Source organism: Lutra lutra, chromosome 4 (assembly GCF_902655055.1).
Source record: "Lutra lutra chromosome 4, mLutLut1.2, whole genome shotgun sequence".
NCBI lineage: Eukaryota > Metazoa > Chordata > Mammalia > Carnivora > Mustelidae > Lutra > Lutra lutra.
The window spans coordinates 101,664,576-101,687,850 of NC_062281.1; the positions used below are offsets into that span (position 1 = coordinate 101,664,576).

At 50.4% G+C, this 23,275-nt stretch overlaps 2 protein-coding genes and 1 long non-coding RNA gene across 4 annotated transcripts; 2 read left to right on the top strand and 1 right to left on the bottom strand.

Annotated features, from left to right (window-relative positions):
- Positions 1 to 1,029: 1,029 nt before the first annotated feature.
- On the bottom strand, positions 1,030 to 4,802 carry LOC125098783 (uncharacterized). The gene is made up of 2 exons (XR_007126948.1): positions 4,610 to 4,802; positions 1,030 to 3,733 (listed from the first exon to the last, which is right to left on the bottom strand). It is a non-coding gene; the product is annotated as an uncharacterized LOC125098783 (long non-coding RNA).
- A 1,006-nt stretch (positions 4,803 to 5,808) lies between these two features.
- ADORA3 (adenosine A3 receptor) lies at positions 5,809 to 16,150 on the top strand. 2 transcript variants are annotated; one of them, XM_047727890.1, is made up of 2 exons: positions 5,809 to 7,536; positions 9,056 to 11,115. In XM_047727890.1, the coding sequence occupies exons 1-2, from the start codon at positions 7,187 to 7,189 to the stop codon at positions 9,657 to 9,659; spliced, it is 954 nt and encodes a 317-aa protein (XP_047583846.1). In that variant the 5' UTR covers positions 5,809 to 7,186; the 3' UTR covers positions 9,660 to 11,115. The 2 variants fall into 2 exon arrangements, with proteins under 2 accessions (XP_047583846.1, XP_047583848.1); XM_047727892.1 differs by lacking the exon at positions 9,056 to 11,115 and adding an exon at positions 16,099 to 16,150 and having other exon boundaries at positions 5,810 to 7,536.
- On the top strand, positions 16,119 to 22,416 carry TMIGD3 (transmembrane and immunoglobulin domain containing 3). Its single transcript, XM_047727893.1, has 6 exons — positions 16,119 to 16,208; positions 17,731 to 18,078; positions 19,579 to 19,645; positions 20,158 to 20,258; positions 20,769 to 20,830; positions 22,288 to 22,416. The coding sequence occupies exons 1-6, from the start codon at positions 16,169 to 16,171 to the stop codon at positions 22,297 to 22,299; spliced, it is 630 nt and encodes a 209-aa protein (XP_047583849.1). The 5' UTR covers positions 16,119 to 16,168; the 3' UTR covers positions 22,300 to 22,416.
- The last annotated feature ends 859 nt before the right edge of the window (positions 22,417 to 23,275 follow it).

Genomic DNA, 23,275 nt, shown 5'->3' on the forward strand with positions numbered 1-23,275 from the left:
TAACGTTAATTGTATATATTTATTATACCCTGCCTACTTCCCAAGAGGGTGGGAGGTCGCTCCCAGTCGGAGAATAGGGCATGACAGAGTCGCTCACACTCGGGGAGCCCAGGGATGGCAGGTAGCCAAAGACACAGGGGAAAGTCTCCCAAAAACGTGGTCACGAAGACAGAACACCGGCTCCGAGCCTCTTCACTGCCTTGGCAAAGCTGAATTACACAAAGCTTGGCACGAAGCGATGAAACAAAACAGCCTGGTTTAGGAAGAAAAGCAACCTCTTTGCCAGCCCTAAACTCCTCAGTGAAATTATGCCAGGAAACTTCTATAAGGAACACGGCAACAGATCGCTCTCCTCAGTCGTGATGAAATGCTGAGATATACTTCCTATGAAAGCTTTCTGTATTTACCCTTAATAAAAAGCAGAGAGGATCAGGTTACCTGGGAAGGCATTTAGGGAGATGCTGCTGTCCAATCACAGACTGCAGGAAGGAGCAGCACACGGAGAAGGCAGAGGGGTGCCGGCTGCCCGCCCAGACCCCAAACCACCATCTTCTCACCTGAGCTGGGGAGCAGACAATTGACAAGATAACACACTGCCCCCGTTTCTCCCCAGCTTGCCTGACCCATGACACAAGACTTAGCCAGTAGAGCACCGAAGAATGTCTGCCTCCAATGGCAAACTGGGTTTTGGTATAACTGAGGTGGAACTGCACTGGGAAGAGCCAGGGCTTTGGAACCAAGGGTAGACTTGGGTCTGGGCCCCAGCCCTGTCATTTACTGTCGGTGTTGCCAAGAATAAGTCACTCATTTGTCACCATGCCTGTTTCCTCATCTGTGGAATGGATCTAACAGTCCTTACCTACAAGGTGTTGGTGTTCTCTCAAACACACTGTCACGATCATAGATACAAAAGGCCTTGTGGAGTAGGGGGGAAGACCGCCCACGGCAGCAGAAGAGGGAGGTTATGTATCTCCTGCTATGTTCCCAGTGCATTACGGAGTGTCATCACATAGGTTAGGTACAAGGCTTAAAAAAAAATGGGTTGGGGGGCAGGATATGGCCCCGCTGTAAACATTTAGGATCAGCGGTTGTCCTGTCATATCGTTCATTCGTTCCTGCACTTTCTGGGGTTTAGATAAAGGCAATGCGGGTCGACACCAGGATCTACAGTTGGCTCCCGAGACCTGCCCCGCTTTGGGATTTGAGGAGACACCTGCCCGGTATGGGTGATTAGAAGCTTGCCGTTAAGTTGAAGACATTCAAGGTGCTTTGAGAACTTGCAGGCTCTGAAAGGCAGGAGGCGGGACCAGCAAGACGGCCCACAGAAAGGAGAGGACTGGGCGGAGACTGGCAGGTGCCAAGGGAGGCACCAGGGACAGGGAGCAGCTAAGCATCCCTGTGGGACCACCTCACCTGGAAGGCCCTCTTCTGGTCTTCTCCGACCTGCCCTGAGGTGAGGAGGCCAGTGGTGGGCTCCCATCGCTACGTTGCCTCTGGCTTTGAGCAGACCCCTCCGACCTCTGGGCTCAGTGTCTTCTGCTGTGAGCCCAGATGAATAACACCGCCCCACAGGGTGGTTTTGTTCATTGAGTGAAGTGGAATGAGCGTGTGAGCAGCTTCACACACACTAAAGAAAAACGCAGATACTGGCTTTACTGGAATACTCACAAGTCTCAAAGTAGAAGCAGCTTCTCAACCTTCTTGAGGCAAGAGGACTGAATTTAGTGCTGCCCAGAAATTCACCACGGGATCGGCTTGAACTTGGGCAGGGGGCAATCTGTTGTTGTTTCCCTTGCCCTCGGTTCTCAATTCCTTCATGTTCTGAACCATCCGAGGTCTCTGGCTAAACGGCGCTGGAAGTGCCACCAAGTGCTCCCTGCTTCTGGTTTTTTTCTGAGCTGCTTCTCCGCTTGGCTCTCATCCTGAGAGGCTGTGGGAATGTGTTGCCACCTCGTGGTCATTGCTGAGCATAGCGCCCCAGCCGGGGCTCCCCAGTAAGCACGTCAGACACTTGAAGCTTGGTGCCGGGAAGCCTCTAGCCGCTAAGACTCTTGCTTGCTGGGTGCCTACAACCTGGACAAAACTTAGAGTTAGCTGAATCCTTCTCTGGACTCTCTGTTAGGGCCTGGAGGCCTCTGACACCTGCGGTGTCGGTGGGGGTCTGGTGGGTGGGACGTTTAATCAGGGAGTTCCCCTTTGCTTGAGCAGGATTTCCTGTTTCTCCCAGTGCAGGAACCTTGAACTCTCCCTCCCCCTTGCCCTGGCTCTGAGTGAGCCTCCTGAAATCAGCCTATAAGGGCTCAGGAATCCCTGGTTCCTTCTTGGTCAAACCCATGTGGATCCCTTCCCTAGTATGAAGCCCCCTGGGGACAGCGGCTCCAGATCAGCCCCTGGAGGACGGCTTCTGGAGACCACAGCCTCCTGCTGCTGGGCTGAGAGTAGGATAAGGAGGGGAACCAGGATAGGCCGCTTTCTTGGCCATCCCGCTCTTTCTAAGCCTCCCTGCTGCCTAGCAAGCATGAAGCTCTGTAAAAATATAAGCCTTTGGGGAAGTGGTGATGGGGCCAAGAGGAAGTGAACAAACTGGTTTTGGGCAACTCTGCCGACAGACAGCCGTGGAGGCAGTGTGAGCCAGCCCCAAGCAGAAACCACTGCCTCCCACCTGCCTGACATCCTGTCTCAGCAGCAGCCTGGGCCAGTTCTCAGTCTCCACAGGTCTTCCCCATCTCCCCGGGGCTCCTGCTCACATAGCGTCTTGCTGTTGGTGCTGGGTGCTTCCTGGGCTCTCCAGGCTTGTCTGAGAAGCTGCAAAGGAGCAGCTCAACTGCTCTCTGGCCAGCCTTTCACAACATTAAGCAGAACCCCAAGGGCAAGGTTGCCTCCCTGTGGCTGAGCTGTGTCCAGGTGTGTCAGGCCACGGTTTGGGATGGGCGAGGCCTTTCCCCCAGGACTCCAGATGCTTTTCCTGTGGTTTAGCTTGACGGGTCTTCCTGGGTCCTCGCCTCTTCCACAGATTCCAGGTTCTTTTAGTGAAACTGACACACATGCAGACGCCCCCTTCTTTCAGGCGGGGAAATTCCCTGAGCCACGTCTCCCTTGTAATTTATTTTATTATTAAAAAAATATATTTTTGGCACTCTGGCCCAGTGAAATATTTTCTTTCTGTCCCAGAGCTTCCCTTGGAGCCCCACCAAGTGGCCTGTTGTATCCTCCCCCTTTTCGGAACTCGGAGCAGGTGCCAGACCTACAAGGCCCCTGTGCTCTCTTCCCACAGTCTTGGTCCCCTTTTCCTTTTCCAGACGTGAGTTTAGGACGTCCGATGGATAATATGGCATCATCAAGTCCGGGGCTGCCTTGCGCTTGTGAAAGCTTCCCACGGTTGTTCACTACTTGCCCATTCATTTACTGAAGCCCGGAGCCTGAGTTTGAACGCTGGCTCTGCCACTTCCTGGCTGCGTCACCCGGGTCAATTACGTCACCTTTTTGAGCCTTAGTTGCCTCTGCTGTGATTATAGTGTCTATTTCATCCTAGTGTTGGATAAAACCATAAAAGCAAAATGTTCAGCACTCTAGATGGTATAAAGGAACGTACTCAACAGGTCCCAGCTGATTTACTGGTCTTCTGTAACCAGTGCCAAGCTGATGCCCTCTGGTTCACTGAGGTGTGTTCATACTCATTCATTCAGCAAAAATATACTTGAGCACCTGCCATCTGCCAGGCACCGTGGTGGGGCTAGAAATGAAAAGTAGAGGTCACTAAGCTTCAGGAGCTTGCAAGATCACAGGGGAGGGGGGCTTATAAACACAACATGGGGAGGGGATGTCTGGGAAGTTCTCTTCGGGGTCCCATCTGAGAACAATCTTGAAGGAAAAGTGCTTGTGTTCTAGATGGACGCGAGGAGAAGGGCTTTCTGAGCTGGGTGCACAGGGGAAAGGAAGTGAAAGCTCAGTGGTGCTTGCGGTTTCGGGGGGAGGGGGGTCCAGGCACCAGGAGGCTGCAGAAGCTGGGAGGCCCCCCATCTCGAAGGGTGGGATATGAGACTCTGCCATTCCAGGGAGGTTGGACTTGATCTGAGGGCTATACGGAGGCTGAGGGGACTTGCATCTGGGTGTGGCTCTGGGGGCTGAGGTGGTCTCTCCCTGAAAGATGAGGGAAGTTACCCAAGAGCAGCTGTGGCATGTCTGTGTGTGGTTGGGGGTGGGGGTAAGCAAGATGGCCATCTGCCCTGGCCTCTCTGTCTTCTTTTCCAGGCTGCCTTCTGGTGTTCCATCTGGAAGGAAATGTCGGCTCAGGGCCCAATCTTAGGCCAAAATGCTAAGTAACTGTGGAAACCTGTCTCCTCATCCCTCCAGTCACCTCCCTGAGCAGGGATGGGCTCAGGCCTGCCGTGCTCATGGAGAGGAAATTTCCAGAGAATTCCCAGGTGGGAAGAGGTGGCTAGGTCAGATGCCCTAAGCATGTCCCCTGCCTCTCCTTTCCCCCCTGGATTATTCTCTCACAGGCTATCCTGCGCCCATCACACTGTTCTTGTCACTGGTGCTGGGTAACAAAGCCCTCTCCTTGGTGTCTCTAACCCAGCTGAGATGGGCTGTTTCCGAAAGAACTCACCTACATCCTAAAGGAGGACGAAAGGGGTAAGAATCTGCAAGCGCACCAGTCAGGTTTCCAGCTCCAGCTGTCCAATCCTTCCCCAATGCCTTGGTCCCCTTCCTGTGGCCGGATCCGTGGCTCAGTCTCTTTCCTGGCCTCTGCCGTCTTACCCTGCACCCAGTTTCTGGCCCATCACCCCACAGAGGCCCCCATCTCTCTCTCTAAGTGCAGGAACTGTCTGTCCTCTGACCAGCTCTCAAACGTGGAGCAAAGCTATGAGGTTGACCCGGAGCGGCCAAGCCCCCCAGGAATTCACTCCTTCCCTATCCTTTCACCCCAACCGGGCAACACGACTCGACTCGTCCCTACAGCAGACAGTCTCTCTCTCACATAGGGCTGTTTGGTACTACCCGGTGGCAAGATGCTGAAGGGGAGGGTGCATTTTTTTTTTTAAGCACATTATCAAGATTCAGCGATTGCTTTCGGGCGACTTCTTTCGGTAGCACGCAGCCTCCTAGAAATGGCTCTCTGTGACTTCCTTCTCCGAAGCAGAGATAAAGAAGGCAGTTGCAGTAGAAACTTTGATGAGAAGTCACGCTGAGGGCGGGCAAAACTTCCCAAGCTCCCAGGGCGCAGGGATGCGGGCATAGTGAACACTGGAAAATGCCAGAGTGACAGAGATGCGTTTGCTGCGCCTTCACGTCTGGGGCTGGGGGTGGGGGGAGGTTTGCCCAGAGAGAAGCGGCAAGTAGAGAAGGCATGAACCAGGGATTCAGGCTTCAGGGATTCAGGGATGAACAAGGATTCAACCCCAATGGGGATGAGGTGGGGAAGCAGAGGATGATGTGGAAGCCGCAGCCCGAGGCATCTCCCCAAGGCCCTGGAGAGGATGTGAATGGCACTGCCGATAGCGTTGAATTTTCATTTGGGTGCTACATAGATTGGTATTTAAGGCAAATATTATAAACCCTTCAATCCACAGTGCTGGCTCAGGTCCACCCATCCCTTCCTCTAAATCACCCTTTTGGGCAGGACTGAGACACCCATGAACTTCGTGGACCTTAAGTCCCAATTGCTTGTAAGTATCTGGTTTCCAGAAGTTGCAGCCCAGGTGAGCGACTTCCAGGAAAGCAGTTTTTTTCCTCTTTTCCAGCAGGTGGCGGGGGGCGGGGGGGGGATCGGGGCGGGGGGGAGATGGGTGTTATGCCATGTGAGGATGTGCGCCTGTGGCCCTTTCCCTCCTTTCTGCCTGGCCGGTCATCCTTTTGTCCTGTAGTTCCTCAAAGAGGTTTGTCACCGGATGGTTGCTGGGGTGAGGGCATGTGAGATGTTGGTGGGTGTGCCCCCCCCCCCCCCCCCCCCCCCCGCAAGGGAAACGTAGAGTCAGCAGATATGCTTCCGGAAGGTGCTGAATTTTCTGCCCTTCTAAGCAGGGGATCTTAGCTTGTTCCTTTGTCAAAGGATCTTTGATACAAAAGCTGGGTCCCAGCTGTGTCTGACCAAGAGTCAATCCAAGCCACCCAATTCCCAGGGCTTGCTGCTTTGCACTGTTTTATTCTGTCCAGGCTACTGTAACAGAATACCAAAGACTGGGTGGCTTACAAGCCATAGAAATTTTCAGTTCTGGAGACTGGAAAACCCATGATCAAGGTACTGGTAGATCTGGTGTCTGGCGAGAGCCAGCTCCTTGGTTCATGAATGGCTGAAGGGGTGAAGGAGCTCTGTGGGGTGTCTCTTATGAGACACTAATCTCATGCATGAGGGTTCCATCCTCATGACCCAGGCATCTTCCAAAGATCCCATCTCCTAATACCGTCACTTTGAGGCTCAGATCTCAACCTGTAAATTTGGAGTGTGTGTGTAAGGCGGGGAGGGGCGGGGGGACACAATCATTCAATCTGTAGCATGCGCAAAGAAACCATAAATTCTGGCTAAGACTGCCACCAAATTCTATTTCTTGCTGTGGCTTCTGTTTGCCTCCTTGTCACGCGATCTTTCTGCTATACTAGCAGAAAGCCAGATTTTCGAGCCTGTGCTTCTACTGCCCTGCCCTGCAGAGCTACACTCCCATCTGGTCCCCGAGTGAATGAATTCTGAGCCTTCTCCACGCCGCTCAAACCCCCTGGTCTGCTCTTTCCATCTTCTTGCTGAGCGTTCCTGGTCTGTGCTTCCTCTCGGCCCATTTCACTTCCTGAAACAGCCCTGAAGAGTGTTGCTTATCTCGATGGAGCTCGAGTGGCCCTCTGGGGGCAGGAGGCAGAGGCCTCGAGCGTGTCTGTCTGGGGAACTAAGAGAAGCGGCACTTTCAGATTCAACCCACATCGAACTGTCCTCCACGCTTCTGATAGCCCAGGGATGTGTGGCCCACAAAGGGGCAGAAAGTGATTGCCCCTGGATGGGCTCTCTCTAAGAAAAGCAGGGGTCTCCCAGGGAGTGTTCCACCAGAGAAGAGAAGGAATGAGTGAGTCGTGATGTTCAGACTGTCGCAGCTGCCCCTGGACCTCTAGCAAGATGCCCGGAGAGAGCTAGGCTCACCGGGCCACACGGATCCCGTCCACACGCCTGTTGCTTGGGAGTCGCCTCGGGGAGGGCAAGATGGCTGTCAACAGCACTGCTCTGTTGATGGCCAACGTCACCTACATAACCATGGAGATTCTCATCGGGCTCTGTGCCATCGTGGGCAACGTGCTGGTCATCTGGGTGGTCAAGCTGAACCCCAGCCTGCAGACCACCACCTTCTATTTCATTGTCTCCCTGGCCCTGGCTGACATCGCCGTTGGGGTGCTGGTCATGCCTTTGGCCATTGTCATCAGCCTGGGCATCACCATCCACTTTTATAACTGCCTTTTCATGACCTGCCTGCTGCTGATCTTCACGCACGCTTCCATCATGTCCCTGCTAGCCATTGCTGTGGACCGATACCTGCGGGTCAAGCTCACAGTCAGGTAGGAGGAGGCAGCGTGGGGCAGTGAGGGGCTGGGACACGGGGCTGCTTCAGTGAAAGCAAATCCAGTCTGGCCTCTGAGCTTGAAAGAGGGCACTAAGCTTCTTTGCACCATTTGGTGTGTGAGCTGGGACTGGAGAACAGCTAAAGATGAGGAAAGCATGATGCATCTTTATTTTTTCTTTTTCTTAGCGTCTCTAGCTTGATGCATCTTTAATTAGTAAAAAAAAATGTTCTTGAGTTTTAGAAATGAAAGAAACTTACTAGCTAAAATAAGGAGCAAACAGAGAAGAACAGGAGATTTAAAGATGGTTCTGCTCTTTGCAGATGTAGGTTATTTTAAAGTTACTTTAACTTTGCTTCCTCTTCCAAGTTGAGGAAGGAACCAAGAAAAGTCCTCCATTGCCGAAAGTAGTAGCAACCGTTCCTGGGATGATGTGAACAGAACAGACCGCCAAATGGAGACATCTCAGTCCCCAGGTGTCCTGAATGGCAGTTGGCTTGTAAGCCGCCTCTCTCCTCTTTGGGGAAGAGATGTGGAGAGGAAGCTACAGACAAGCTTTTGATACTAAAAAGCCCGGGCTCAAAGCCCAGATCTTGAGATCTCAGCTGGGGCAAGTGACTTTTGTGGATTTGGTTCCTCGTCTTTCCTCAGCAGTTAAGATACTCTAAACTCGGACTTAACCTCATTTCCATTTTACCTCTGCCGCTTTAAGCTTGTCCGGGTCACCTGCCTGTTTCTTTTTTTCACCTATAAAGTGGGGACAATAATTGCCCCTTCCTCATAAAATCCCACAGTTCACACGTATAAGGCTTTTGGAAAAATGGCTGCGCCCAGTCTGTGCTCACTCCATGGTAGCTGTCACTACTGTTATCCTCAGCCAGTCACCAGCAAGGACATGGGGATTGTTGTAAAACTAGCTTCGGTTTGTTGTGAAATGTGACTGAGATAAAGTCTGAGTACACTGTCAGTATGTAACAAAATCAGTTTCCTTCTTGTGGTCTGTGAGGGATGTTGCCGGGAAGGTTGGCGGGAGGAGGAATGGTGCCTCTCTTTGGAGGAGTCATTTGAGGTCCTGGAAACACTTCAGCCTCAACTCCACACCTCCACAGACCCCCATATATCGAGCAATAAGTGGGGTGCTGGAGCAAATAGAGAAGCAGGGGCAGGCACAGGTGGAGGGTAGCGCAGGAAAGGCAAGAGTTGAACTCATGGCCTGCAGCCCAGCAGCCCAACAAAAACAAGACAGTGCGTGGCTGGAAACGTGCTCTGAGAGCATCTTGGGTAGGTGATCCCAAGAGACTTAGAAAACTCTTACCTTCCACGAACTGAAGAATTCTCAGGCTGGAAGGGTGCCGTGAGTGTGGCAACATATGTCTAAGCCATTCGACATCATATTTCCTTTAAAAAGTCCCCCAGAGAAGTTTGCTTGAACACCAGCTTTCTCTACCCTCATCGCCCCGCTCCCTCCGTAAGCAATTCCTACTGGGAACTCACCCATTCTCTTCCATTCAAACAGATACAGGAGGGTCACCACTCAAAGAAGAATATGGTTGGCCCTGGGCCTTTGCTGGCTGGTGTCGTTCCTGGTGGGACTGACGCCCATGTTTGGCTGGAACATGAAACTGACCTCAGAGTATGACCAAAATGTCACCTTCCTTTCCTGCCAGTTCAGTTCTGTCATGAGGATGGACTACATGGTCTACTTCAGCTTCTTCACTTGGATTTTAATCCCTCTGATTGTCATGTGTGCCATCTACCTTGACATATTCTATGTCATCCGGAATAAACTCAATCAGAACTTTTCGAGCTCCAAAGAGACAGGTGCATTTTACGGACGGGAGTTCAAGACAGCCAAGTCTTTGTTTCTGGTTCTCTTCCTATTTGCTTTGTCCTGGCTGCCTTTGTCTATTATCAACTGTATCACCTACTTTCATGGTGAGGTGCCGCAAATCTTTCTGTACTTGGGCATTCTGCTCTCCCATGCTAACTCCATGATGAACCCTATTGTCTATGCTTATAAAATAAAGAAGTTCAAGGAGACCTATCTTTTGATCCTCAAAACCTGTGTGATCTGCCAGTCCTCAGCCTTGGACCCAAGCACTGATCAGACTTCTGAGTAGTTATCCGGGAAAGATGACTCTTCTCTCCATTGACCTTCGGATTCAGCGTCAGTAAATACTTGAGGACCTATCCACCTGAGCCACGGCCTTTCATGTCCTTAATTCCTTCTACTGAGATGGGAAGCATTTGACTGACTGCCTCCAACTGTACCTCCCCTAACATCCCTTCCTGTAATCCAATTGTTTTCCTGTCTTTCTTCTCTAATTCAATGTTCTCGAAGCCTCACTTGAGGAGAATGTTCTATGGTCACTACTACTTGTGGTTCCTCCTCCCCAAACAGGAGAAGTCATGGAATCTGAAGGATGCCTTGTTGACTTAGTGATGAAAGTTCCTGGTCCCACTGGACATGGGTGTGGTGGTGACTCAGTTCCACTCTTTGTGGCACCAGGCAGAGAAACCACACCAGCAGAGGCCGGGGAGATGGCAGGACAGAGTGTCACAAAGGGGCACTGAAACTGCTGAGTTCACCTGTAATTGTGTTTGAGTGAATAAAAGATGACCGCTAACTGTCGTGTAACTCTTTGCTGAGGGTCAAGGTCATTTGGGGTTCACAGACCCAGCTGGCTGCTCTTGGCACTCAAGCTGCTTGCCACTGGGAACCACGCCATGTTCACCTGTTTGAACTCTGGGCCTCTCACCCCTTGCCCTAGAACATCCTGCTCCTTCTTCCTGGGCTGATAGGAGCATTTGCCAACTTCATGAGTTGTTTGTCTATTGTTAAGAGAAGGATCAAAAGAGGCAGAAAAGAGACACGGGATAGCTACTATTTGTGGAGTGCTGTCTATGTGCTAAGCACTTTCCAGACATGAGCACTTCTGATCCTGACCATCTCTGAGGTCGGTGCCACGATTATTGTCCTGTCCATTTTGCAGAAGGAAAATGGACTTGTCTATAGTCACACAGTTAACAAGTAAAGTGTAAAGCCGAGATTTAAACTCAGCCCTACCTTTCGGGAGAACCCAAACTCCTCACCACCTATTCTCAGGCATGAAGAAGGACTTGTCACTTGTCCAAAGGCCAAACTCTCGAGTTCACCTAATGGACAATTACCAGATGCATGGATCCAACAATGATTTGTGTGCTCAAGGACTCCTGGATCTTGGGGGGAAGGTTGCCCTAGGTACTGTCACGGATGTCTCATTAATCCAGACACCAGGCGGGGACAGAGTCCCAGTCACACACTTTCAGCACTGAATGTGGCTCCGAAGATTCAAGGGGACATCAGAAGCACTTCATAGTTTACATAATTTATATCCAAATTTGTAACTTCGGACTCTCCCCAAACAATGAATGTTTGAGCCTAATGAGAGCAACAAGATGGGGATTTCAATTAAACCACTTCAAAGAGGGTAAATGTACTTCAGATTTTTTTTTTTAAGTAATTCTTAGCCACTTCTGAAAGTTTATCCTGATGGCAATCTTAGGCCAGAGCCCGATAATCATATTTATCTAGTTAACATTACATTTCATTTCAGTGAAGTTCCTCACTTCTACCCCGCCCCCCGCCCCGTCACCCCAGGAAGAATGAACACTATCTGGGAAGTCTGAAGACTTAAATCTACTTTCCTACTAATGCCAAGCTGAGTTGCTTACTGACCTGCCCACTTCCCTGCACTGCTCACAATCGTATCTTAAAGGTGAACGACCAGGACTGGTCTCCACTGTCCCTGGAAGTGTGGGAGGCCACTTTCATCTCATCAGTCTCCCCTTCAACATTTGGGGATCTTTGCTCTCTAAAAATCCAAGCGTGGACCCCAAACCACAATTTCTTTTCCTTAATGGCATCTTGTTGTTTGATTTAAGGCTTCCCCGCCAAACCCCGAATTCATTTTTGTGCTTAGTTAAAATTCTCCTTTTGGATGATGCCCTGGGTTTACTGTGAGGCTTCTGGTGACCCTTGTGTGTGCTTCAGCCCAGAAGGCATCTTTGCCCAGTTGGATCCTTGAGGGAAGTGTTGTTTCGTTTTTTCGTCCCAAACAGAAGCACTTCATAGTTTACAAGCAATCTCTGCTGGTTGCTATAGCAACACTTAGCACCTGCTCTTTAAGGAAACCGCCATTAAAGGGACCACTTCCCTCAAAACGAAACAGCGGTCTGTCCTGTGTCATTTGGTGTCATAAGATGAGCCGTAGACTCTGAGTCTCAGAAAAAAACCTGTTTTCCCCTCTCTTCTCCTTTTGTCCTCATCCTCCCCCTTCTCTCTCTCTTTCTTTCTGAAGGCCACTGCTTAGCAAACCCACTGGGGGTTTGCAGGGAGTTGTATTTTTTTTTTTTTTTTAATTTTGTTTTGGTCAAATGAGAACGTCCTGAGCTAAGAGGTTCCACCAGCCCAGAAGAAAGCCTTAACGCGAGAAAGCCTTTTGGAGTGGACTCAGGAAAGATGAACCAAGACTTCCCGTGAGGAGCTCTGGTAGAAGTGGCCGAGCTCCACTCCAGAGTTTCAGGCTCAGAGATTAGCATCCCTGCAGCCTCCTGGAGCCCATTTCCTGGCTAGCTCCCTTCCACAGAGCAGCTGAGGGTGGCTGCAGGATTTTTGTGCTCCAAGAAGAAGGGGAGAAGATTATACCCAGACAAAACTGAAGTTTGCTTCCTCTTCCTCTGTATGAATTCACTGGAACAAAAGCAGATGTTGAGTTTATAGACTTATTTTTTTTTTTAATCAAGTCTACTGTGGGTAAATGAAGACCAAGTGAGAAAGAGCGAAGGCTACTGCCAAGCTTGCAATGGAAAGAGAGCGGGTGACGGCCACTCAAATTTTGGCAGGGACTCCTAGCGGATTGGGGCAGCTTTCTGGGGTCACAGTGAGGCTCCGCTGGGCTCTGGCTGGAGGCTGATGGCTGGGAAAGCTTCGGGAGGGCTCGTGGAAGGGGGTCAGCCTGTGGGATGGGTTAGGAGAGCATATCCAGCTTTCTCTGGTTGGTCCCAAGGTGGAAGCAGGACAAAAATTTGGCAAGCTGTCCATTATGACTAGCTACTTGGGGTTGATTGTCACAGGGATTACCATTTGGTGTTCTGGACTTTTGCTGGAGATTATGGTCTGATTTCCTACAAATCTGACTTCTGGCAGGCTGGCTGCCCTGGCCAGTTACTGTAGATAAGATGCTGGTTTCCTGGGCCAGAAATTCTGTGCAGAGCTCTATTTTTATAGATGGTCTGGCCATTGTCCATGGGTACATTTAGTTTTTTACAACCAGATGTACATTTTCTAGAGATACTCTGTGCTTAGAGGCCGTGCTGGGTATTGTGCGAATGGGAAGACAGCTGCGCATTGCCCTGACTGCTCAGATGACACGGTGTATGCCCCGTCCCCTCATGAAGTCTGACGTCTCTGTACTTTTGCCAGGTTGTTACTATTGTGGAAGACTTAGCATCAGGTCAGCCTGTTGTACTAGCCGTATGAACCCAGGCAAGATCCTAGGACTGAACCTTGTCATACCCGAGTGTTGTTTGGTTTGGTTTTTTTCCTATTTATGATGGAAAAGTTCAGGCACACAAAAGTGAAGAGGCCAGAATAATGACCCCTCGGATATCTATTATCCTGCTTCAGTAGCGATCAACTTACAGCCCACGTTGTTCCATTTGTGTCCCTCCCCACCTGCCGCACCCTGATTATCTTGACATTTTGGACATTAAATTATTTCATCTGCAAACATTTCAGCTTTTATTTATGCAAGGTATTTTTTAAATGATCACTTGGCTTATTCTTTTTTCTTTAAGATTTTATTTATTTACTTGACAGACAGAGATCACAAGTAGGCAGAGAGGCAGGCAGAGAGAGAGGGGGAAGCAGGCTCCCTGCGGAGCAGAGAGCCCGATGTGGGGCTCCATCCCAGGACCCTGGGATCATGACCGGAGCCGAAGGCAGAGGCTTTAACCCACTGAGCCACCCAGGCTCCCCATCACTTGGCTTATTCTTATTATCCACTCATCATCTTAAGTTATACATCTAAGGAGTGAAACTTAATTCTACCCTGATGAAGCAGCAATAGAACAAAGAGCACCAAGGAATACTCAGAATGCTAGCGGGCACATGACTCCTTCTCCATAACTCTGGGCCTCTCATTTGCTTGACAATGTTACCTTTTCATGAGTTGGGCACTTTACTGATATCGGTGCCCAATCCATTTCTCCTTGGGTTGCTACTTTCTTCGGTTTCATGGTGCTATCTCCAAGCCTTTCCCAGCGTCCGTTTGGATGTGGCTTTCTCGGAGATAAGTGATTTTTAAAAAATTTTTAAAATTTATTTTCAGCCTAACAGTATTCATTGTTTTTGCACCACACCCAGTGCTGCATGCAATCCGTGCCCTCCCCAATACCCACCACCTGGTTCCCCCAACCTCCCACCCCCCGCCCCTTCAAAACCCTCAGATTGTTTTTCAGAGTCCATAGTCTCTCATGGTTCACCTCCCCTTCCAATTTCCCTCAACTCCCTTCTCCTCTCTAACTCCCCTTGTCCTCCATGCTATTTGTTATGCTCCACAAATAAGTGAAACCATATGGTAGTTGACTTTCTCTGCTTGAATTAGAGATAAGTGATTTTTAAAAATACAACCACAGTGTCAGTATGAACGATCAGTTGCTATGTGTTTTTTATTGATTTTTAAAAATTTTTTTTAAAAGATTTTATTTATTTATTTGACAGAGAGCTCACAAGTAGGCAGAGAGGCAGGCAGAGGGAAAGGAGGAAGCAGGCTCCCCACTGAGCAGGGAGCCCAATGCAGGGCTCGATCCCAGGACCCTGAGACCATGATCTGAGCCAAAGGCAGAGGCTTAACCCACTGAGCCACTCAGGCACCCCTGATTTTTTTTTAAAGGTTTTATCTGTTTACTTATTTATTTGAGAGAAAGAAAGCAAGAGAGAGGAGGGAGAGGAACATGTGGACTTTGCACGGAACATGGAGCCCGACACAGGGCTCAATCCCAGCACCCTGAGACCATGATCCAAGCCAAAATTAAGAACCAGGTGCCCGACTGACTGAGCCACCCAGACACCCCAGTTTTTATTGATTTTCTTGATCACACAGGCCAGCCCTGATTCAGTTTAGGAGGGGACTGAATAATAGCATGAGTGCCAGGAGCCATCTTCGAGGTTGGTTATTTTTTATTTATTTATTTTATTTATTTATTTTTTAAAGGAACTCATAGTTCCACCAGCCTTCTAAAAAAGATTTTATTTGTTTATTTGTTTGAGAGAGAGTGAGTAGGGGGTGGGGCGAGGGAGGGGGAAAGAATCTCAAGCAGACTCCGCACTGAGTGTGGAGCCCGATGCGGGGCTCAACCTCAAAACTCTGAGATCACGACCTGAGCTGGAACCAAGAGTCGGACACTCAGCTGACTGAGCTACCCAGGCGCCCCTCAGAAACTGGCTCTTGATAATGTCATTATCACATCTGAAAAGAACTTAACAATCTCTTAATATCATCAACTAGCCACTGTCTAGACCTTTGGTGAGGATTCAAATATGTTCCATATACTGCAATTTGTTGTTCTTTTCCTAAGCCCCTTGTAATCGGCAGATTCCTCCTTCCTCCCTTCTCCTCCACCCGCCCCTTTTCCCCACCTTGCAGTTTATTTGTTGAACTCACAGAGGTTTGAGAGGAGTCAACGAGGCACAGGTAAAACAGGCATGGGAAACAGGCCCGCCGCTGGACCACATGTGTTACTGAACAACCTGGACACACATCCATGCCCGGCCTTTGATGGGGAGGGCTATATATGGGGTGGGGGGTGATAAGTAGTGTTCAGCCTCAATTCACTGGAGGAGTGGTTCTGTAATTCAGACTTTCACAATCAGTGGTCAGGCCTTGAGCCCCAGCAGGAACCAAGAGAAGCTTCTCTTGCTGCAGAGACAGATCTCCTTGATTTGTCCCAGCTCTGCCCCGGGAAGCTCTCAAGAGGTCTGGACGCAGCAGCTGTGGCTGCCGACACCCAAACACCCACGTGTACATGGCTCCATGCTCCAGATGCCAGATGCATCTGTTCCTAACAGCTTCACACTTCACCCCCAACCACATTCCACGAGGGAGGCTTCAGTGTTCACCTGGGAGTTGGGGAAGTTAGCATTATCACCTGGTCCATTGACAGGACAGGCACAGTTGCACACCTGGATGTGTGTAAACACTGATGAGTGTGCTTGTGCTCTTCCAAGTGGGTACAAGGCTTTGTTGCACCAGGGTGCATTTATCCAGAAGGGGAATCTCCACTGCTATTTTGGGAGTGCCAGGAAGCTCACAATTTTTTCCGTTGCCTATATTATTATATAAATAAGTTTATTTCCACAAATGGCTTCTCTCTGATAAGGTATGCTTGTGCAGTGCACAACTTGGATAGCTACACATTGCAGCACTGCTTGGATTGACTGGTTGTTTCCTTTGGCCTGGTCTCTTCAAACAGGATAAACCCACTTGAAGCTCAAAGATCTCAATTTCCCTTAATCAGATCCAGGATTCCTGAGACCCCTGGGCATGGTTTGTCATTCTAGTTGAAGGCTGTTCACTTCCTTCCAGTCATGGTGTTCTTCATTCTGCTCTTCTTGACTGTCTTTTCAGGTAAGACAGGGGAAGGAACATCTCTAGCCTCCAAACTTCCCAAACACCTTGCATTTCCTTGCCTTTCCTTCTCCTCTCCTACTTGGAGTGCCGGCTCAATAGCTCGAACCCCGGCAGGAATGGGATAGGAAAATGAAAGGAGGAGAAAAGAGATCCTGTTCAAATTCATCCTTGTTCTTACCTCTGATAGGAGGGTAGTGAGGGGAGGGAAAAAAATTTTTAAAAGGAGGGTTGCAAGAAATTTGAAGACCTCAGCTAAAATGTGGGCTCTGTATTCTCTCAGTGTTAAGTTCCCCTTCCCTGTCCCTTCCCCTTCTCCAAAGATTGTGCAGATGGATAAGGCTGGGACTTTCTGCTGTCTGCCTGTGCCCGAGCCCAGAGGCGAGACCCTGGGGACTGACCTGGTGACCGTGACGGCTGCTGTGCCTCTCCTTGGGTCCCCACCCAGGCCTGTAGAGTGAGCATCACCCCATCTACTTTGTGGGGTGGATAGGAGAATAAAATATCATATCAATTCATATGGGGGACGTGAACGTGCAGGCAGGTCCCAGGCAGCGCTTGTGGGGACCTAGTCCACCTCTGGAAGGCTGAGAGACAGGGGGGCCCTGCTGCCCATCTCTGCTCCTTGTTCAGATACTTCCCCAGCCATGGTCAAGGGGGATGTGGTGTGCATGACTTCCTCACTACACAACATCCTGACATGACAGTGCTGCCCCTGTAGGCCTTGCACAGAGGAAATGGAAAGTTCTGAGCTCCTAAGAACAGAACCTGACTCCCTCTGCTCTCAGCACTGTGCGGCAGGCAGAAGCCTCCGAACCTTCTCAGGTTTTGAGGGGGCCTCAGTTAAGTAGGGGGCTAGGGGCACAGGATGTGCTCACAGTGAGCCTCGGGTTCTTCAAGCCCCCTGCCAGGCAGTGGTGAGAGGCTGCCTATATCCGTGCAGAGGGGGACCCCTCGGGCCAAGCCACAAGACTTGCTTAGGGTTGTGGTAGTAGCTGTCAGGCCTGCCAGAGCCAGCACCACAGACTGGCTGGCTTGAATGACAGAGATTTATTTCTTTCCATTTCTGGAGGCTGGAAGTCCGAGATCAAGGTGAAGGCAGGTCTGGTTTCTTCTGAGGCCACTCTCCTTGGCCTTCTTGTTGTGTCCCACATGACTGTCCCTCGGCCTGTTGTGTGTATCCTAAGCTCCTTTCTCATAAGGACACCAGGCAGGTGGCCTTAGGCCCTTTCTAATGACCCACTGTAACTCAATTACCTCTTAAAAGTCTCAATCCCCAAATACAGTCATATTCTGAGGTGCAGGAGGCTAACACCTCAACATACGAATTTTAGGGGGACCCTCTTTGGCCCCTAACAGTCACTAACCCAAGACAGGCAGGAAAAAAAAAATCAGCTTCCTGTGCTTTAACTGATTTTTCTGGGGGATGGATGGCAGGGGCTGCAACATGTTTAAAGGAACAATGATGCATGTGTGTCGTGTGCACGCATGGGCGCACGCTTGCCTGTGTGTGTTTTCACAGATGCTATGGTCATGGACGAAAAGGTCAAGGAGAGCTTTGTGCTGGACACAACTTCTGCCACCTGCAGCTACAACGCCCACTATAAGGACCACCCCAAATTTTGGTGCCGAGGCTACTTCCGGGACTACTGCACCATCATCGCCTTCACGCCCAACAGTACGGACCGTGTGGCCCTGAGGGACACGGGAAGCCAGCTCATCATCACTGTGTCCTGCCTGACCAAGGAGGACGCAGGCTGGTACTGGTGCGGCATCCAGAGGGCCTTTGCCAGGGACGACATGGATTCTACCGAGCTGGTGGTGACTGATAGCTCGGGAGGCCTGGCCAGTGATCTCTGGTCTGGGAAAGGTAAGGAGCCTGTCAGGAGTCCAGTCAGGGATAACCCACAGTCATGCGTGTGTGTTATATGTGGTAACTACTCGTTGAGGCCGGGGAGAACCAAGTCAGGCTCCCCCTAGGTTCTTTGGGGGTAACCTGGTCTCTCCTTCCTTCCGAAGTTGGGTGATTGCTGATTGTTGGGGATTAGCTTGGAATTCAGGGAAGAGGAGGGTGTGTGGGCTCTGGGGTCCTCTTGGAAGCTCCCTTCCCTCACAGCGATCTGGCTCATGGGATTTGGGAGAGGCTCATGGCAGCTAATAAGTGGAAGGGCTTTGTGCTGCTGGCCAGGAAAAGCTCAAAGGTTGATATTACACATCTGTGCTCCATAGCCAGCCTTGTAGGTCTAGAATCTTGAAGCTCCATTTCTTGAGAGGCAAGTGAGGCTATGAAAAATGACCCAGGTACCCGGATGAGCCCCCTCAGAAATGGTGATGAAGATCACGGCCAAACGGGTCAGGAGTACAGTTTACATGGAGGCTGCTGGGTGGGTGCAGGTTGGACTGGAGCATCTAGGGGAAGGTCTGTCCAAGCCAGTCAACCAGTCTTTTGGGCCAGGGCTGAGTTCTCCAGATGCTCACCAAAATTCTTCTGTCAGTTGTTCAAAGTCTCTTCTCTACATGAGAAAGCCTCTGTCTCGGCAAAGAGCTTAAGGAAAGCACCAGCCTCTTTTTTCCCTCTGTGTCTTCTCAGTTCTTTGCGTTTCTAGGAGGGAGGTCTTTCTATCATAGCCCAGAGCACAATGCCAGTAGGAAAACAAACCAAGAACTTAAGGAAACCTGTAGGAAGCCTCCTGGTGCTGGAGAGAGCGTCTTGCTCACACGTGAGCAACTACTCCTTTGTCTAACAAGTATCTTATTCAATGGGTGACATCCTCACACCTAGTGTGTTTCTACTGTATAGTTAGGCTCAGGATGAAAGAGGTCTCACCTAAATGTCTCCTTAGTTTAAGCCCCCACAACCTCCCCAGCTAGATTTGCCAGAGAAGGCAATGTGGGTGGCCATGGCAGAGCTTTTCCCATTGGGTTTTGGTGGCTGTCAGGAGCACAGTGTGGCAATGATGTCACCTATTGGCTCCTTCCTTAAGGATTGGACTGGCCCTCTTGTGCCTCTGGTGTCCCCTCCCATAGGCTTCAGCCTGGGACTCTCTAACCATGGGCCACTTCCAGTCCACACAGGGCTTTTGTGCAAATCTGGAAAGAGGGTCCCATCTCCAGGTGCAAGGAACCCAGTGACCGGTGGTATATGGCTTGGCGAGCAGAGTGTGGGCTGGATGTCAGGCCCTACTTGTTCCCTCCACTCTCTGCCTCATGCAGGGCACACTTAGGGTGCCTCAGCTTGGGCTAGCATCTGTTCGGAACACTCAGTCTCTGAGGGTTGAGGGAATGACAGCCAGAGACGCAGAGATGCAGAAGGCAAGGGCAGGTCTGGGGACTGGCTCACTAGACCCTCAGCACATTCTTTCTGATGCAGGCCTGTCAGGCAACAAGACCAGAAGCTGCAAGGCATCCAGAGTGGTCCGCAAGACTGATCGCTCCAGGTGAAGACAAACGGGCTATGGGGGTGGCGGGAGGCAGGCAAGGGTGACACAGCATGGAGAAAATCTGTCCTAAGGAGAGAGCAGTGTCTCACATGTGAAAGGCGGGACATGGCGCCCTCAGAAATGGTCCAGAGCATCTTTGGGACTTTTTCTCAGTCTCTGATCTGCTGCTCTCATGTGTGCTTGCCACCTCTCTCTCTGCGCTGCTCTTTTCTGTTTCATTTTGGCCATTTCTAGCTCCTGAGCTTATGTCTCCCCTGCTCAAGAGACCAGCCAGTCTTGGCTCTGCCTGCTCTAAGTCTGTTAGTCTCTGAGGAAGGAGCTCAGACCTGCTTTGTCTGTCCACTAGCCCAAGTCCAATCAGGGGGACAGGAGCACTCTGAAGGGACACGGTGGCAGAGCTCCTGGAACTGGGTGGGGGCGGAGGATGGAGCAGATCCCAGGAAAGGGGATCCTGGGCAGAGAACCGAATTCGAGCAACATGAATTCTGTCGGTCTGTGACTCTTTCCAGGATGTCCATTCTCATCATCTGCATACTGATCACAGGCTTGGGGGCCATCTTTATAATCAGTCATTTGTCCAAAAGAAGGAGAAGCCAAAGGAGTAGAAGGGGTAAGTAGTCACTGTGGGGTGGGGATTAAGCAAAATAAAAGGGGCCAAGGAGTAGCTTTCAAATGAGTGAGTGTGACCCTCTTCTTGTTGCCTGGACACATGGAGGTCAATGCAGCCAGCCATGGGCTGGGGGAGATTCTGCTTCATGGTGACCAAGGCCCCATGAGAGGCAACAGAGAGGGTATGGCGGCCGTGGTAAGTGGGACCACTTAGACTAGGGAGGAGGGAGACCTTGAGACGACCACACCATAGGTCCAAGTGTGTGGAAGGTCACCTGCCTCCCCAGCATACAACCTTTGGGAGGTAGACTTACTCTTTGCTTGAAACTTTTGTTCACCTGGGGGGACTGTCAAAGGACCTCTGGGGCCCGTGGGTAAGTAGACATAGAAAAGTCTCCTTGAGAAGGTCCAGAAGTGGAGGCGACAGGCCCACGGGCCTCAGCTCTGGTCTTCAGTCACCGGAGGAAGGGCCCTTAAGCTTTGTGCCTCCTTCTGCCCTTGGGTATTACAGGTAAAATCCTCGCTAGAAGCCAGAAAACCAGTCAAGCTTCTTTTGTGATCCCCACACCTCTGGTAAGTTCCCTCCATGGCTCATCCTGCGCCCTGGGCCCCACAGTTACCTGATCTTTAGGGATCCTCTTTCCTAACCAGAGGATAGGAATTTTGTTCAGCAGGGACTATGTGGATCTGCCCACCTTCCCTTTCTCTCTCTCTCTCTCTTTATTTTTGTTCACCTTTCCTTTGGAGCAGCATCAGAGAAACCAAAATCCTCAAGACCACCATGTGGTGGTTCTTCTAACCTCTCAAGGAGACACAGGATAGGAAGAACACCACATACAAGTGTCACTGTTTGGCTAGTAGGGCTTTTTTTCCCTTTTTTTATGCTCAGAAGTCACAGAAGTACGTTGGGCCACCGAGGGACTGTATACATAGTTACGAGCAGGCTCCCCCCTCCTCTGGGTCTGGAAGTGCAGGAAACAATGCTTCAGAGAATGAGAGTAAACATGTGCATACACACACACACACACACACACACACACACACACACACACGTGCACGCGCACACACACACACACACACACCTGGAAGCACCTGCTACTGAAACACGGGGTAGAACTGGAGGAATCTGGAATTCAAAGCTAAGACCGAGAGGTCTCATACTCTCCCTGTGATAATTTGGCCCCATGGCAGAGGAGGAGCCCTAAGAAATCAAAGGCCTGGCTCCCTTTTGTCCTCTAAGAGCTTTGGGAACTGGTGGAGATGGGGAAGGTAGTTGTGCCCAAGACCCCTCCCTTTAGGACACAATTATACTGTAGGTTTTTGCAAAAACCCAGTGTCACTTCTTCAAGGCATGATCTTGGGTAACTTTTCACTTCTCTGGGCCTGTTTTCTGCTATAGATTGAGGACCCCATTCTCATATTCCCCAGGAGTTTTTAGTCATACATACACTCTTCTTTCAATGCACGGGGACCATGCTAGGTGTTGGGGATACAAAGGCAAGAAAAAGAAATGGCATCTGGCTTCATAGAACTTATAATGCAGAGTGGGAAGGAGACGAACCATCACTTTTTCACATATGAAAATTGTCAGCATAGATACTCGACAGGAAAGGCACACAGAGTGGTGGAAATTGAGGCAAGGGAATCTAACCCTACTCTGTTTGAGCAAGGAGTTGTGTGACCTGTGTTAGCCGTGGCCTGCTTCCTCACACTCAGGCAATTGGAACATGGCAGCTGGAATCAAAGACCCGTCTGGCTTTGATGTTCCTGGGCTCTGCAGGGGTCCAATGGCATTAAATCACCAAAGCTTGGTGAGAGGTGAATGGAAGCCCCATGTGCCAAGCTTCCCTATTGACTGACAGAAGGGCTTTCAAGTAATGACAGCTGATTTCTGCCCTGAGAACAAACTACGGTGTTTAGTCCCCATAAAGCCACCACGAGAGAGTTTGCAACTTCTATGGCAGAAACACGCAGCAGAGGAAGGCAACAGATCTCAACTCGATTTCCTTTTTCTCTTCCCCACAAAATAGACAAGTCACTGAAGCCCTCCTCCTGTGTCCTGACTCCATAGAAAATGGCTCATGCTGAACAGATGTGACTGAAGATTTATTTAGTTTATGAATTAAGTGATGCTACAATAGAGTTGTCATGACAACCGACCCCCCCCCCCCACCTTGTGGGGACCGATTGTGATCTCTCAGGTGTACTGCAGGACCCTCTGACTTGCCAGTGATTGCTTGCTGCTAGCTGAGAACAGCAGTCGCAGGTGAAGAAAAGGGGCAAAACCTGGCTCAGGGGGCCAGGAGATCACTTGTGTTTTCTTGGTTCGCCAATAAACTCCTGACTGGTGTTGAATGGACTCTCAGGTATGACTAACTTCTCCTGGGATATCCCTGGAAGTGTGTTTCCAGAAAAGTTTCAAGTACAATATTGCGATATTTATTTCTGCATTGGTATTACCTGCTATCAGAAGAAGGGGTATCGGCCAAACCAGCAGGTGTCAGGTTTTCTTGGGGGAAAGATTGTCCTCTCTGGGACATTGTCTGTGGACTGAATGGATCAGTGGGAAACCAAGGTGAGGTGAGTGAAATATTCAGTCACATCAGGAAGCACAAATCAAGACCGAGGGAGGCATTGGGAGCTGTGGGTACAAGGGAGGCTGTACTGTCCGAAATGCCAGAGCCACCTGCATGTCTGCACCTTCTGTCCCCATGTGAAGTCTTCCCTGCTATTTCAGAGAGTTCCAGGAGCTCCCCATCACTGCCTCTGCTGCCCTCGTAAAATCCCTGCTCTTCTGGTGTCTTGTAGCGAGGGTGCCATCCAGTCTCAGCACTCAGGATACTAGGCAGCCCGGGGGTCATTGCGGGGGGGGGGCAGGGGGCAGAGAGATTGGCTCTTGACCCAATTCCACGCCTGTTCTACAACGTTTAGGTCTAAGCTCTCACAGTGTCTTTCATGAACATGGTCCCTTCAGCTTCTACTCTAACCCCTCCATTGGTAGGGAACTCAGAGCTACTC

Coding starts and splice junctions, on each gene's coding strand:
- ADORA3 (XM_047727890.1), top strand. CDS start 7,187: ATGGCTGTCAACAGCACTGCTCTGTTGATGGCCAACGTCACCTACATA. Junction 7,537..9,055: donor CGGGTCAAGCTCACAGTCAG/GTAGGAGGAGGC, acceptor CCATTCAAACAG/ATACAGGAGGGTCACCACTC.
- TMIGD3 (XM_047727893.1), top strand. CDS start 16,169: ATGGTGTTCTTCATTCTGCTCTTCTTGACTGTCTTTTCAG. Junction 16,209..17,730: donor CTTCTTGACTGTCTTTTCAG/GTAAGACAGGGG, acceptor GTGTTTTCACAG/ATGCTATGGTCATGGACGAA. Junction 18,079..19,578: donor TGATCTCTGGTCTGGGAAAG/GTAAGGAGCCTG, acceptor TTTCTGATGCAG/GCCTGTCAGGCAACAAGACC.